This window comes from Alosa alosa, chromosome 10 (genome assembly GCF_017589495.1).
Source record: "Alosa alosa isolate M-15738 ecotype Scorff River chromosome 10, AALO_Geno_1.1, whole genome shotgun sequence".
Lineage (NCBI taxonomy): Eukaryota > Metazoa > Chordata > Actinopteri > Clupeiformes > Clupeidae > Alosa > Alosa alosa.
In genome coordinates, this window is record NC_063198.1 from 8,581,944 (window position 1) to 8,599,180 (window position 17,237).

Genomic DNA, 17,237 nt, shown 5'->3' on the forward strand with positions numbered 1-17,237 from the left:
ATTTGTTCCCTCTACTGTTAATATCTACAACTTTCAACCTCATTGTGTGGTGCTTTTCCTTGATGTCACCTTAATAGTCGGAAGTTCACCTCAAGAATTAGTTTGTCATTTCATGAGGTGCGCTCGCTTCTGTTTTTCCTGTGCTAATCATCTTAAGTGCTTGTCAGAAAAAAAAGTTAAGTGAGTTAAGTTAGACTTAATTTCATTTTGATGTATGGCACGTTAGCTTCACTCTACAGTATAGATGCTCACTTGATAAACCTTTGCTGTGTACAGATGTGTTTAAAGCCAAATACTGCAGTTCTGGATAGCATCTTAATTTTGTCTATGCTGCGTGCTTAACAGTGCTGCAGGATTTTTGTTCCCTGCACCTTGTATTCCCCAGAGGAAATCAAAGATTGATATTGCTGCTCTGATGTCCTTTTCACCTTTGCCATTGTCCTGTGGTAGATAAGAGCAGCAGCAAGATGCCTTTGGGAGAGCAAGAAAATGCATGGAAAAAGAAGACATCGGACATCAAGGAATTTTATGACTTCAAAGAGGTGCTGGGAACGTAAGTGTGTGTACGTGTGTGTGTGTGTGTAGGTGTGTAGGTGTGTGCAACTCTCCTATCTTCTTCCCTCCTCTAAAAATAATCTCATAATCTCAGTCATGAGCATTCACTCTGGATACCAGTGATCCTTAATATTCTGTGATCACGTTTTTGACAGGCAATGCGCGCGTGGCAGATATCTGCCTGATATGGCATCTCTCTCTCTCTCTCTCTGTCTCTCTCCTTGGGAGCTCCTTAGATATTGCAGTGATAGGATGAAATGTAAAAGCCTGTGAGTGCCCATGAGGACTATTCATGTTTTTTTCTCAGTGATACTTCTGTACTGGCACTTTAGAGGGACTTATGAAGAAGGTGTGTCCATATATTTACTGTGTGTTCCCATAGCCCAGTCTTCAAATTCAGGACCTTGTGATGAAAGTAGACAGGCTACGAGAAATTAGTCAGGCTAGGCTCTCTTGCCTACTTCTGAGTCATTCTGTGTCAAATCAGATAAGGTTGTTGCTGCACTGTCTCAGATGTTGTTCTAACCTCGTCTATATCATGAATGAGTCCCAAAACTAAGGCATGTGAAACATTTTTGTTTTTACAAAAAAAAAAAACTATGTGTAACTAGCTCAATGTGTGGACAAAGTATCAGTGTTTTACCTTAGATATAGATTGTCAGGAAGTTAGATTCCTCAGGAGCAAGACTGAAAAAGCAGAGGTATAACAATATAATTAACTAAGTGTATTTATCTATGAAGGAAAGATGGCGCAACATTTAGACTTTGAAATCTAAATGAATAAATACTGAGCGATTCCCATATAGATTTTTAGATTCCTGCTAGCTACCCCACACATGCCATTTTTGTCCTATGAAAATTACCAAAAAATGCAAATGCAAAAAAAACAACCTTGTTTTAGCCTTCATTTCTCTGTTTTCATATGGTGTGAATACCTCAAATATTGACACAGCATTAATAAAGTATTGTATTTGCAGACAAAATACTGATTGATGTTATGTGGGTACAAAAAACACGTTATAGTTCCCATCACTCCCAATATCACTCTGCGATAGCCAGTGGTCTGTGATATCCAAGGCCTTTTATAAAATCAATGGACATGCAGTACAAACTTTTAATGGTCCAGTCATAGTGAGAATATGTGTGTCTTCCATCCTACAAAGTATGGGCAGGCTAGGAATAATTATTTTAAAGATATTTAAGATATATTTAAGATATCGTTTTGGGACCTAAAACAGTACGTAGACAAACTTTGAGCAAAATCTAAGATGATGCAATCAGTTTCCTGGATATTTGTATGATTCGACAGGGAATGACCCTTAGTTGTTTCTCTGTTTTCAAGGAGGCACCTGATCTAAACTTTATTCAGTTTTTTCTTTTCTTGTTGTAGGATATTTTTCATAATTCATCCATTAGGCTTCATATTACATGTATCAGTTGAACTGGCAACTAAAGAGTAGGCCTAATACTTGAGACTTTGTACTAGATGTCAACAACATTAATACACTCAACAAAGGTATCATAAAAACACAAAAAGCCTCGGCTGTTGACAGAGGAACTGAAAATGCAGTATCATGCCATCAAATCATCAAATGTCAACCCAAAAATGTTTGTTATGTCATAAAGGCTAGCTAGTTGCTGCTCAGCTCAAGTATATATATGTATATTAGGAGGGTTAAAGGCTATAATGCCCCTCTAAGAGTGACTGCTGCATTGTGAGGGACTGTTAATAAATGACGTCAATGAAAACGGTTAAAGAGTTTTCGCTTTGAGCCGTAACCTCATTAGCACAGGACTCCCATCGGTTCATTGTGAAGATAATGAAGGAGATGGTGGCTAATCATCTTGGCTTGTGAAGAGGCTGAAGTAGATTTCCACTGCCTTTGTAGAAGTTTAAGCCACAGACATTTTTTTAAAGTTAGATGAAAAGCCCTCAAGTGTCTTGACAAAGTGCCAGGTTTGGCTGGGGTTGAAAAGAATAGTGGTTGGCTGTTGAAAAAGGAAGAGAGTCTCTTTGCTAAAAGGCTTAGACTTTAAGTGTCACTTTCTTTTGATAGCTTGATTGCTAAGGTAATATTATGCAACATATAATCCGTGTAATTGTATTGCATATTATGTATAATGTAGTCGTTATTGCTCAGCTACAGGCACAACAGAAATGAGGTGAGAAAGTAAAATTGACAGAGATCTAAAACTGTCCAAACCTGAAAGCCAGTTGTCCACTGTCTGTACAATCAGAGGCTGTTACAAATAATTTAAAGTGAATACCTACTCAGGGAATCCAAATGATTTTATCTCTTTCTATTTGTCTTTCTCTGTGTGTGTCTGTTTGTGTATGACGACTTTAGCTGGCAAGCTTCTATTTTTACCTCTGTGGAATGTTTTATAACATCTCACCATCTTAAGGCACTTCCCAATTCTCCCCTTAGTGCCAGGAACGACGCGTATGTGGCAGTTTTGATCAATGAAGCCTGCGTTGTGATGTTCACTGTTGAAGAAGCCACTGCCTCCCCTCCTAAGAGCTGTGCCCCCCATACCCATCCCTATCCCCCTGGAGTCCTGGAGTTATATTTATACTGTTTAACGTGTGGGAGGGGTGTGTGCATGTTTTATGTCACATTCACTCTCTGACACAGAGAATGTGTGTGTGTCTGTGTCCGTGAGTGTGTGTCTGTGAGTTTGTGTCCGTGTGTGTGCATGTGTGTGTCTGTGAGTGTGTGTGCATGTGTGTCTGTGTGTGTGTGCGTGTGTGTGTGTGTGTGTGTGTGTGTGTGTTTGTGTCTGTGTGAGTGCATGTGCACCTCCTCTGGTGCTATTCATGTTGCATTTGTCTTTGCCTTTCGCGTGATAATATATTCACAGATGCACTGCATGTTATATCAGATACAATCCTGTCCGTGCTATGTGACAGGGCTTTGGGGGCATTGCAAAGTCGCTGCCTGGGGCTATAGCTCTGGGGATGCGGATCCTCACTGGTATGAGGCACTTGTGACTGACCCCTGCCAATCCTGCCATTCTGTGGTCATTAAGAGGCTACAATAACCGCCTCCTTCCAGGGCTCGTGTTGCGTAGCTGCTCACCCAGGCATTATGAGAGAATAAACTGGATTTGGCCAAGGCTGAGTTCACATGGACAGCCTTGCAGTAGCTTCAGTGCCTTGTAGTGGAGCCATGTCTCTGCACACCAAGGCACACCTTTGATGCTTGTTGTTGTTTTGTATGCATACACATATCTATTTTTACTTTTTTAAGGTAGTTGTATAATTGTTGCTTTTTGTTTGTTGTTTTCTCAATGCCCCTGATTCAATTTTATTTATATTCAATTTTAACATGTTTCAGTATTGACATCTTAGGGTAGTATTTGCTATTTTGTATTTAAATCAATATGAATCCAATGCTAGTACTTCCAGTGGGGTTCAGAGACCTATATTGTATTATCAGAGACAGTGTAAATACGTACAGTGGTGGAACATCAAGCACTTGTCCAGACTTCATCTTCACGTGTGGCTTATCACTCCAAAACACATCTGAGAGAGTCCTGAGAGGGGAAAAAAACTTTTGTGTGGGATACTTTTCAGCCATCAAGCTTCAGACTAGTAGACTTTGGTGTTTAATCCACCCCAGTCATCAGAGAGTGATTGGACATGTGCCGTATGTGTTACACGTGTTACAATTTTGATACGTCTGGAAGTTATCTATTGCCACATTAGTAAAACGTCATGTTTGTTTATGCAGGTGCTTCTTGTTTGTTTACAGAAAAAATATTTCCAGTTGAAAAAAGAGAGAAAAACACACAGAGTGTGTGTGTGTGTGTGTGTGTGTGTGTGTGTGTGTGTGCAAGTGCACGTGTGTGTGTGTGTGTGTGTGTGTGTGTGTGTTGTGCCCAGCTGCAACCTATCACCATCCGTCCACCACGGCCCAGGATTTATTTCCGACTCAGTTCATTCACACTCTCCCGAGTTTACAGTGTTACAGTGTTGTACCAACCAGACAAAATGTCAAGATCACGCCACAGCAGGTCTGCCCCACAGCAACTGTCAATTTTAGTACAACACACACACACACACACACACACACACACACTGTTTATGCTTCAGCATCTGCTCCCTCAGCAAAAGCTCCGGGAGAGAGAGAGAGACTTGGACTTGGCCTTGGACTTGGAAGGGGATGAAGTCCACTACAGAAATAAATCACACTCAACCTTGAATGGGGCAGGAGGGACAAACGTAGGCATGTGGCATTGTTTTATTCTGCATTCTTCTGTTAGTCTGTGTGCAGCCATGGACAAGGTAGTTGTTGGTTTTCATGTTTAAAGGCAATCATGTAATCTACCACATTGCTCAGGCTCATTAGCATCATATTGTAATCTTATGCCAACTAATTTCAACAGAAATTGTACTTTGTGGGTAAAAATGAACCATAAGTATTTTTATTTCTACATCAGATATCTAACATTACATAAAGTGCCGAGGGATACCTGCACATTTTCTCTTTAATCACGCGCATCATGCTGGCCTCGCAGCATCCCAAGCCCAGGCATCCTGAAGGCTTAATCCGGCTGCATGTGTTGACGAAAAGCTCCTTACTTTCCCAAAGGAGATTACGGAATTGGTTTAGCCGTGAATTCAGTGAGTTGAGTCAATTGATTTATTCTTTTTCAAAAGATTGCATTTCCCCCCCCCCCCAACCCAGCTAATCTCACACAATTACTTCATCTGTTTAGAGAGACGTCTGTACAGGACAGTGGAGGTGCCCTCAGGGGAAGGAGGTTCAGGCCTAAAGCCTGGAGCTCAGGTGAACAGAGGTGTGTGTGTGTGTGTTGGGATTATGTTTGGAGTCCTCCGTCCTGGTACCTGCTATTGAGACTGTAACTGGTGAGAAGGAAAAGCCATATAGATAGTTTAGTTTTAGATTTGAAGTAAAGAGTGGAGTGTTTTTTTTTTTTTTTTTCAGAGATGGCTGGTCAGCTTACTATGCTTCTTTGCACACTTTTGTTATTAGCAATGCAGCAGCAGTCTAGATATGCAGTTTGCTTGGCAGCACAGTGAGATCACGAGCGTATGAATGAGTCTGGTCATACAAACATAACAGACCACTGTGGACTAATACAATTAATGTGGCATTTGGAATGACTTGGAATTGTTTTTGGTCCATGCCTATCATTGATGTTAATGGAACGTTTATGAGTAAATCTAAAAATAGAGCCTTGTGGGGTATGGAAATGAAAGCCATTGATAACTCCAGTGAAATGCTCCCCAAGGCTTTTCTGTTGCTGAAGTTTTTTGTCCATAAAGGTTGCTTTGTTAGTGATTTTGTTTATGACAGTTACATATATAATAGGCTTGGTTGTTGATTGGCCACTGTGTGAAATCCCCTACCTATAGCACTAGGAATTTAACATCTCTCCTGTGTATATATGGTATGCTACTGTAATGGGCTAACACCTCCAGTAGGCACAGCTTGGCACATGATATTTGTTCAGCTCCACTGCAGATGTTATAAAATGTAAGCTATTGCGCTAGGATATGAATGTCACTTGTGAGTGTGAATGCATGTATTCCATCATTTTTGTAATGCTGTTTATTATTATTATTATTATTATAATAATAATAATAATAATAATAATATTATTATTATTATTATTATTATTATTATTATTACCATATTTTATTATCAGAGGTAGTGCAAGTACAAGGACAGTATGTTTGTGGAACATAACTGGAAGCATGTCTCTTGACATGTGGTTTTATTGTAAACATTTAGGAGACCTAGAAGACCTTTTATCTGGGATATTTTTCAGCCACGGAGCTTAAGTGCAGAAGAGTAGATCAGAGTAGCCATCAGAGAGTGATTGGACACATAACTGTAAAGGCGGTGTTTTCACTTTTTAAGATATTGCTTCAGATAGGGTGATGAAAGGCTGCTGGTTACCACAGCTACATGCACAGAGATGGAAAATGTGTGGCACTGTCACTATGGCGACTATGAAAGGTTATATTTTAGGGGCCTCCCTGCTGGATGTGATGCCTTGGCCTCCCTTCTGTTTTACTTTCCCAACAGAGTCTGTCAGGAGATTTGGGAGATGTGTGTCTAATTGTTATCCTCATGGATTTAGATATAGAGGGACGGAGAGTGAAGAGAGAGAGAGAGAGAGAGAGAGAGAGAGAGAGAGAGAGAGAGAGAGAAAGAGAGAGAGAGAGAGAGAGAGAGAGACAGAGAGTCATTGCACTCCAGAATTCTTCCTCTTCCTCTGTGACTGAATCCTGTTTTACTGAACAGGCACGCTATGCAGGCACTGTTTGAAGAATCATAATTGATATTGGTTCAGAGCCTTATAAACTCCTCAATTAATTTACAGACAAACATTTAGTCTGATGGTTTATTTACTGTTGTTGTGCTTACTCAAAGTGAGTCATTTGGTGTTTTACAAACACAATGCATCTGTGTTTACTATGACCTAATAGAGTAACAAAGCCCTGCAGTGTCAACCACTTAGCCTAAATAAAACCCCTTTATTTAGGGCCTTTTACTGAACAGTGTGTCAAACCCCTCAGACTAAACATGCAAGGCATTTACTGGTGCACTTGGCCAAAAACAGAAGAAGATAATGACGATTGGAAGAAGATACTGTAATTTATTGACTATTAACCAAGGTTTATACATTGATTTGCGCATTTTTTTCTAGCTTTGAAGTTAATATACATCTATACATGGGAATATATTTAGTTTCTTCATTCTTCTTTATGATTAAATCACAATCTGATTCTGATTCATTGGGTCATTGGACACTGTTGCGGTTAATACATGGTTTTATTTTTTTATTTGCTTAAAACACTGTCTTGTGGTTTATACACAATGTTGCAAATACAGGGGGAATTACTGTAATAATGATTGCAGCGCATTCCTTTCTTTTCTTCATGAATATTCAGAGATATTATTTCAAAGGCTGCTGAAATTTCTTAAGCCCAGAATTAAGTTGCAGACCAATTCATTAACATAAATGCAAATATGTGTAAATACATGTACCGTGTAATTTGTGTGAGGCTTATGTGCAGGTTAAGTATGCATTTACAGAAGGAGCTTTTAACAGATGTGAAATATGAGACTGCATAGTAACTGGACAGATTAATCAAGGCCTGGATTTCCACTGAATCAAGTCATTGACCTTTGCATTTGCGAGGGCCTCGCCTCACCAGCTAGGCAGCAGAAATGATGCAGCAGTGCTGCAGGGGGTGCTCTTTTATTCCCCCACTAGCACTGCCTCTCACTGCATGGCAGGTGGTGCAGGTGGTGGCAATGCTTCATAGTGCTTCTAGTATCTTACTGAGTAACGCTTCATAACGCTTCTAGTGTGAAAAGCAGCAGATTGATTAACATTCAACAGCTGACTGAGCGAGAGAGAGGGGGAGACAGTGTGTGCTTATACTTCTCAGGCTGTATGTGTGCATTTTAATTTAAACATCAATGACAGGTGCACATTTGATTTAGCCCTCTAGCAAGTCCAGAAATAGAGAATGTAATTATATGTGTTGAATCAAAACTGGGATAAACCCAGCTGCAGTTTCAGTTAAGCCCTTCTCCATATAAGTCTCTTAAGGCCAGACGGAATCCCAAGGACACTGGACATCATCACTGTATAGCAAAGGGGCAAATGCTAAATTGGCCACCTTCATCACTGGCCGCCCCTACAACATATACATCAAAGTGGCCTCGATCTCTCCACCACAGACGGCACTCCGTGGCGAGAAGGAGTTTTCCGGATTAGAATTACTGTTTTAATCAGGGGGAGAGTGATGGCGTGCTGCCGCTCCGCTTGCTGCACTGCATCCCAGTACTTGTCCCTTTGAAAGTGACTGATGGATGGCTTGTGTGTGTGAGGTGTGTGTGTATGTGTGTGTATGTGTGTGGTGTGTGTGTGTGTGTGTGTGTGTGTGTGTTTGTGTGCGGTGTGTGTGTGTGTGGTGTTTGTGTGTGTGTGTGTGTGTGTGTGTGCGTGAGTGTGTGTGTGTGTGTGTGTGTGTGTGTGTGCTGGTAGGGTAGTGGTGTGTGGTGTTTGTGTGTGTGTGTATTTGGTGTCTGTGTGTGTGTGTGGTGTGTGGTGGTGTTTGTGTGTGTGTCTAGTATCTTAATGAGTAATGCTTCATAGTGCTTCTAGTATCTTAATGAGTAATGCTTCATAGTGCTTCTAGTATCTTAATGAGTAATGCTTCATAGTGCTTCTAGTATCTTAATGAGTAATGCTTCATAGTGCTTCTAGTATCTTAATGAGTAATGCTTCATAGTGCTTCTAGTATCTTACTGAGTAACGCTCATAGTGCTTCTAGTATCTTAATGAGTAATGCTTCATAGTGCTTCTAGTATCTTAATGAGTAATGCTTCATAGTGCTTCTAGTATCTTAATGAGTAATGCTTCATAGTGCTTCTAGTATCTTAATGAGTAATGCTTCATAGTGCTTCTAGTATCTTAATGAGTAATGCTTCATAGTGCTTCTAGTATCTTAATGAGTAATGCTTCATAGTGCTTCTAGTATCTTAATGAGTAATGCTTCATAGTGCTTCTAGTATCTTAATGAGTAATGCTTCATAGTGCTTCTAGTATCTTAATGAGTAATGCTTCATAGTGCTTCTAGTATCTTAATGAGTAATGCTTCATAGTGCTTCTAGTATCTTAATGAGTAATGCTTCATAGTGCTTCTAGTATCTTAATGAGTAATGCTTCATAGTGCTTCTAGTATCTTAATGAGTAATGCTTCATAGTGCTTCTAGTATCTTAATGAGTAATGCTTCATAGTGCTTCTAGTATCTTAATGAGTAATGCTTCATAGTGCTTCTAGTATCTTAATGAGTAATGCTTCATAGTGCTTCTAGTATCTTAATGAGTAATGCTTCATAGTGCTTCTAGTATCTTAATGAGTAATGCTTCATAGTGCTTCTAGTATCTTAATGAGTAATGCTTCATAGTGCTTCTAGTATCTTAATGAGTAATGCTTCATAGTGCTTCTAGTATCTTAATGAGTAATGCTTCATAGTGCTTCTAGTATCTTAATGAGTAATGCTTCATAGTGCTTCTAGTATCTTAATGAGTAATGCTTCATAGTGCTTCTAGTATCTTAATGAGTAATGCTTCATAGTGCTTCTAGTATCTTAATGAGTAATGCTTCATAGTGCTTCTAGTATCTTAATGAGTAATGCTTCATAGTGCTTCTAGTATCTTAATGAGTAATGCTTCATAGTGCTTCTAGTATCTTAATGAGTAATGCTTCATAGTGCTTCTAGTATCTTAATGAGTAATGCTTCATAGTGCTTCTAGTATCTTAATGAGTAATGCTTCATAGTGCTTCTAGTATCTTAATGTGAAAATTAATAATGTGTGTAATGTGTAATATGTGATGTGTGTATTATTAATGAGTGTTTATTATGTGTGGTATTAATGTGTAATAATGTAAAATTAATGTGTGTGTAAAAGTGTGTATTAATAATGTGAAGTCATAATGCTTCTAGTCCTTAAAGTAATGCTTCATATTTAGTATTGTATGAGTAACGTCATATGTCTAGTATCTTACTGAGTAATGCTCAATATGTGAAAAGCAGCAGATTGATTAATTTCAACAGCTGTATTCAGCTACTTCTGCAATGTCACCCCTGTTACACATGGGAGTTTTTTTCATCAGCTGTTTCATTTTTGCAAAACAGTAAGACATACATATTCAAATACATATCCAAGCAAGCGAAAGAGATATGCATTCACTTGTGAACGGGATGTTTGGGTTAATTAGAATGATGCATTAGACAGAGTGAGAAAACAAGGCCAACCGTTTTGGTCGTCTGGTCACGCATGTGCGAACGACCGGGTGCGACTGGATACACTCTCAGCTTGGGAGTCAATCTGTTCACACATGCACAAATACACACTTTAGCTTCTATCAACACAGATGTTATCCTCGGTTCCCTTAACCAAACAGAGCGCAGTGCAGCGCAGCATAGCGCAGAGGCCCATCTCGTCTCTCACCCCTCCACCGTGTCGCTCTGGGAAGCTGAGCTACGGGAGGATTCCTTAATTACCGCATGTCTCCCGGCAACAGGAGAGGTTCCTTTCCACCTCCTCCTTCCTACGAGAGAGAGAAGGAGAGACTCTTTGACTCTTCTTCTCTACTGCTTCTCTTCCTCCTCATATGTCTCTCTTCCTTTCTCCCAATCTCTTTGTAGATGTAGATCTCTTTACAGCTTTTTGTTTCTCTATCCTTCTCCTTGCAGATTTAGAAGGAGATTTGGTAATATACATACAGTATTTGGCTAAACCAACCTCCAATTTAATTCCACTTCTCTCTTGATTCTTCTTTACTATGATGCACATCTCCACTTTCCTGTGCTTGTCTACTGTGGCCTGAGGTGTTTTTTTTTTTTTTTTTTTTTTTGGGGGTTCTTTGAGGTCTTGGTTTTAATTGCATTTGATTATGCCGTGAGACTGGTTTGCGTCTGAAGTCACCCTTGGAGTCTTAAATCTTCCCCGATACCCGAGATTCCCGCCACCCACTGGCGATTACCTCCGCCTCCTCACACTCTCTCCACTGTGACAGATTGCTCCTCTTCTCGCTACTCGAGCTCATTGAAAAGCAAAATGACTGATCCTCAATGTAGCTTTTGTGTGTGTAGTTGAACTTTTTGTCGTTGTCTGCTGCATGTAATTTACACCACCTGTCTCTACTGTTACTGTTCCAATTCTATTAGGATGACCCTTAGCCCTATTGTTAGCCCAACGCAATAACAGGCCCATTTTAGCCCCAGGCAGCTGGTAATGCACAAACCTTGGTGTTCATTTCAGAAAGACCAACCTTTTAGGCCTTTTATTTTTAAGCCATCTAAAACCGTATCTCTTTAGACTAACATATTCATTCTACATTAGTTGTAAATATTACATTACTGTCATTCTAATGTTGTATAAATTGTTACTGCATTTGTTGTGATATTACTGTCATTTTAATGTTTTATAAATCATATTTGTTTGTCTATATTTGTAAAGCGACCTTGCATGTCATGAAAGGCATTTTTTCTGTAAAACTCTTCCTGAGGCAAATGTCAAGTTTGCATCATGATTTAGAGCTATGTGATTATGTGACCTAGACTGATTAGTGAAAACCAAACTAGATGAAGTAGATGGAGAGCTCTAAAATTAAACGTCTACGAGGTAATTAAAGTAAAGTGATACTCACTCAAGCATCCGTTTGCTTAATTAAATTCCAATTTTGTTCCTCCGAATGGTCTCACAGGAAGTAATACAATGCTGATGCACTCTTGATAGGAATAAAACAAATGCTACAATAAACATTCATCATCATGAATACAGCACTGGACTTGAGTAAGACTGCAGAATATCTAGTCAGAAATGGGTTTATGCAGGTCATTTCTTATATGCGTGTGTGTGTGTGTGTGTGTGTGTGTGTGTGTGTGTGTGTGTGTGTGTGTGTGTGTGTGTGTGTGTGTGTGTGTGTTTTAACATTGTGGACTAGAAGAGCATTGATCACAAGAACATGCCTTCCTCTAAGACCACATTTGCCTGTACTCACAACTCTCCTGTGATCCCACCCTAACTGTACGTACACACCGCCGCCGACTTCCAAAGATTCAGGAAGTCATTCATTTTCAATGGAAGCCGGCTTCTCTCAGCTGCCAGACGCGGCAAATCTATCGGCGTCGCGTTTTGGGCGTCTTGAGTGACTTGAGCGTCAAGCAGAACGTTGAAAGTCAGTCAACTTTATGGTAATGAGCTATGACGCGGTTCAGCGACCAACGACCAGCAACCAATCGAAAAGAATAAAGTATTAAGATAGAAAATGATCGAACGTAAAATGCTGTCACGTCAGAGCTTTTTTTACTTTTTTGACAAGGGTCCTTGACAGGGCGACCAGAGCTTCTTTGGAAGATCAAGTCGGGGGCGGTGTGTACTGTACATACAGTAAGACTAGATGAAAGATGAAAGCAGCACTTAGAAAGTATTTTTTTTCTTTGGATGGTTTTGTGAATTCGGCCCCAGGTGTAGTCTCTAGAAGATGGCTATGTACCAATGACCAGTGAAGGAGTATACAGTATATTAAAGGTATAATATGCAGGTTTAGGTATTTTTGCCGATTTTGTAGAGCTCCCTCTAGAGTCGTGATATATTTATATTTTACTTTGCTGTTGTAAATAGCAAACTTCTCGTGACTTATCCCCCCTGTACACAATGAAAATGCTTTTGTTGTGGAGGTTTAACAACAGGCAAAACTATCTCCAAAGACCTATATCTACTAACAAGGTAATGTTTCGCAATTCAGGCTTCAGGGCGTAACTTTAGCACAGACCTGCCCAGTGCCCATAGCATTTGCGGCCAGAGTATATCGTCCATTTTTTCATGTTTGATTTTCAAACTTGATTTATTATACTTGGCAATATTTTTATTCATTCAGAAATGTCCGGGTGGTTAATGACACCTTTTTCAAATTTTGTGACAAATTCAGAACACATTTGCGCTATGTTTGCTTGTGAATGGGGCCCCTGCCTGGTTCTGCGAGGTGCTGTTCTCATGGCTGTGTCTGTGTCTTTTCAGGGGGGCGTTCTCAGAGGTAGTCCTGGCAGAGGAGAAGAGGACCCAGAGGCTGGTGGCCATCAAGTGCATCCCAAAGAAGGCCCTGGAGGGCAAGGAGAACAGCATTGAAAATGAGATTGCAGTCCTGCACAGGTGACATGAACCAGCCTTTTCTCCTCCTTTTCCGAGGAAAGACTGTGGCCCTGCAATGCCCTGTTTGGCTGTGAAAAGCGAGGTTCTCTCTGAATCTACAGACAAAAAAAATAAAAAAGTATGGGGATGAAGATGGGGGGGCATCTCATGTTTTATCATTTCAGTGTATGCTGGGGGTACGTTATGGTGCCTTGGTGTGTGAATTATTTAGCGAACAATCCAGCTCATGAATTCATGAAATAGAAGTATGCCCAATTCACCCGCAGCTATGAAAGCAAGTCAGGAGCACTCTCCATCTTTTATGAATGGTAGATGCGTTCTGCATACACGCTCATGCAGTGCTGTCAATGGTGCATGTTGCTGCCGCACAATGCAATGCCTCCCCCCCTCCACGGGACGCCGATCAGGAAGTCAGGAGAACATTTCCTCCCTTTTCACTGTGTGGGGTTGCGGAAATGCAACGAATGTGTGCAATTAGGCTGATAAAAGCATGGCATCAGTGTGCTAAAATGCTAGAAATTGTGCGCCGGAAATGTCAGGACTACAGAAGATAGACCTATTTTTAGTGTCCCTGTTGCCAGGGCAACAGCACACACAGAGGTGGAGATGTTATGGAGGTTCCCTACAGCAGTGTTGTGAAGGAAAGGAAGAGACAGGGAAGAGAGGGTGTAAGAAGGGAGAGCTAAAGAGATGGAGGGAGGGGGGAGAGAGAGAGAGAGAGAGAGAGAGAGAGAGAGAGAGAGAGACAGAGAGAGAGAGAGAGAGACAGAGAGAGAGACAGAGACAGAGACAGAGACAGAGACAGAGACAGAGACAGAGACAGAGACAGAGAGAGAATGAAGGGGAAGCGAGGCACTGATGACTGAGAGATGTAAAGAGACAGAGGGGAGCTGAGAAGATCACTTAAGTCTACTGTAATACTCCTATTATTACAAGGGCTGGTAGTGGGAAAGGATTGGAGAGAGAGAGAGAGAGACAGAGACAGAGACAGAGACAGAGACAGAGACAGAGAGAGAGAGACAGAGAGGCACTGATGACTGAGAGATGTAAAGAGACAGAGGGGAGCTGAGAAGATCACTTAAGTCTACTGTAATACTCCTATTATTACAAGGGCTGGTAGTGGGAAAGGATTGGAGAGAGAGAGAGAGAGAGAGGGAGGATGCACATGCAACTGTGTGCACATTCAACCAGATGCCTCTCTATGGAGACCACCACAGCAACCCCTCCAACCTGACAGATATTAATTTCCATGACATGCTAATTGTGCAGGTTCGGTCTCTCAGTCTTGTCCGTGCCTGGAGAGATCTGGACCAGTAATGAATACAAATGATCCCGAACAACCCCTAACCATCAGTCAGTCAGGCAGGTGCCTTCCTGCATGCGCCATGACACGCGCCACGGCACGCGCCCAGGGTTCCCGCTCTATAGTGCACAGGAGAATGTCATTTTTTATTGTTATTCACCATGCACGTCTCAGTTTAAGCACACTTCTGTCAGTCATAGAGCTGTGCTGTCACTCGATGGAGTCGATGGATGTTAAATGGATTACTGTGTAGAATTCCTTTTCTGTGCGGGCTGCATCCATCAGTGGTAGAGATAACCGAATCAAATCTCAACTGCTAACGCCATAAATTACATTTTACTGTTGATGCAGCATAAAGGAAAAGCATGGCGTAGGCTACTTTGAGACTTTGTGCAGTCCGGTGTCTATTGTAATTTAATTAATGTACTCGTGGTCAGGTCATATGACATGGTAATAAAATAAAGATAGAGATGCGGTTTCATCCACTGTGGTTATGTGGTTTTTTCCACTAGGTTCACCGCATAGTCAGCCATGCTAATAATGATGAAGTTTTTATGATGCAGTTTGTCAAGGTTGTTTATACCACCCAGCATAATCGAGAAACTGTAAAATAATGTAAGATACATCTCTCTCTCTCTCTCTCTCTCTCTCTCTCTCTCTGGGACTTGAATTCGTTACCCTTGTTGGATCTCTGCATCATCATCGCCATCTAATGACACAATTTAATATGTACATTTACAGTTGGCCTTCACACCCAATAAAGTCCATATGGCATTTGTGAGACATATCAGTGAAATCTAAAATTGCTCCATCACTGTAAAATGACAGAGATTTGGCACACAATTAAGAGAGAACCAACATTTTAATCATAAAGTCAACTGTGGAAGCCTCACAGCTAAGCAAGTCTTGTGCTGCATATCATAGATACATGTATAATGTTGGACTTTTTTTGCAGAATAAAGCACACTAACATTGTGACCCTGGAAGATATCTTTGAGAGTCAATCCCACCTGTACCTGGTGATGGAACTGTAAGTTCTCTTCAAATACCTTGGTCTCTCTCTCTATATATGTGTGTGTGTGTGTGTGTGTGTGTGTGTGTGTGTGTGTGTGTGTGTGTGTGTGTGTGTCTGTGTCTGTGTCTACGTGTGTGTTTATTTCAAAGCCATGATGACTGAGTGTTAGATGACTTCTGTGCTTGCCTCTTAGGGTGTCAGGGGGGGAGCTCTTCGACAGGATAGTGGAAAAGGGCTTCTACACAGAAAGAGATGCCAGTAAACTCATCTGTCAGATCCTGGATGCGGTCAAGTATCTCCACGATATGGGCATTGTGCACAGGGACTTGAAGGTACTGGAAGTTGTGTCTGCATTTGTCTCGTCTTTGCCTAGTGTTTTTTTTTTTCTTTTCTGAGATACATAAATAGTGTATGAGTCATGTGACTGTCATGACTCATATATTTCTTACAGTTCAGTTATTAACTGCTCAAGTGAAAGTGTTTGTGTTGCTGTCACAGTAATGCATACTGTAGAATCATAAAAAATATCCAGGGCTGGCATGTTTCAATATTAGTTGTGCTTCAGTTGTTTAGTAGTCTCACTTTTCAGGACCTAATTTCATTCTAAACCTTGTAATCATTTGCGAAGAGTTAGGCTCCTGTTTGAACTGTTCACAGTAATCTCTATGGGATGTGCTCACTCATCCATTCTTCATCTCCAGCCAGAGAACCTGCTATACTACAGCATGGAGGAGGACTCCAAAATCATGATCAGTGACTTTGGCTTGTCCAAGATTGAAGACTCTGGGAGTGTGATGTCTACAGCCTGCGGTACCCCTGGATATGTGGGTCAGTACAGTGTTTTACACATGAACAAGAACTACTCTCTGTCTTTCTGTGTTTCTTTCTTTCTTTCTTTCTTTCTTTCTTTTAGCATCTTGTATCTATCAATTTAATGTAAGTAATCTAGTAGCAGTTAGTCATAGGTCATATGACATGGTAATCACATAGAGATCATATACATTTAAAAGTTGTATTTGGGGACTTTGAGTCTGTATTAGCCCAGGCAGTTACCCTGGAAATCCAGAGTTCTCGCGAGAGCACAATGGAATTGTCTCTGCGAGATACTCTGGCAAAGAGCAATGATGCACGTTACTTTTACCCCAACATTCCGGGGAATCAGCTAAACTGATGAAGACAGCACTGCAACCTTGGAGGACAGTACACATTGGTCGTAGTGTTATCCGATTGTGTCGAAGTCCGAAATCATTCAGAGTAAACATGGTCTAGTGTTATCCAATTGCGTGCAGTGAGATTTTTAAATGCATGCTTGTTGCCGCCCCTCGAGTTGGGCCATTACATTGTTCTTTGCCAGACCCTTAATCTTTCTAGATTATCAGGGTCTGGATTTTCCAGACTACCAGGCAGTGAAGAGACGACAAGAGATGGGTGGGATGGCTTCGGGAAATGACCTCAGATCAGGGTCCGATATGGGTCCTGTAGGCATGGGGGTCTGTTCATGGTATGAGACGTTGACACCACCGCGGTGCAATGGCACCCCGTTTAGCATGTACTTTTTTGCCATCCTTTCTTTCATGCATTCTTTCTCTCAGTTTCAATTTCAATCTGTTTTTTTATTCTGTAAGGGAATTTCCATACACTCTTTTGTCC

The 17,237-nt window shown here is 40.9% G+C and overlaps 1 protein-coding gene across 1 annotated transcript in view; it reads left to right on the plus strand.

Annotated features, from left to right (window-relative positions):
- Positions 1-17,237, plus strand: part of camk1a (calcium/calmodulin-dependent protein kinase Ia) — a 38,634-nt gene that overhangs the window by 2,383 nt on the left and 19,014 nt on the right. Inside the window, exons 2-6 of the mRNA XM_048255365.1 lie at positions 451-553; positions 13,138-13,269; positions 15,528-15,602; positions 15,781-15,919; positions 16,289-16,415. Of these exons, the coding sequence (XP_048111322.1) occupies positions 468-553; positions 13,138-13,269; positions 15,528-15,602; positions 15,781-15,919; positions 16,289-16,415 (559 nt within the window). The 5' untranslated portion in view covers positions 451-467. The remainder of the gene's footprint in view (positions 1-450; positions 554-13,137; positions 13,270-15,527; positions 15,603-15,780; positions 15,920-16,288; positions 16,416-17,237) is intronic.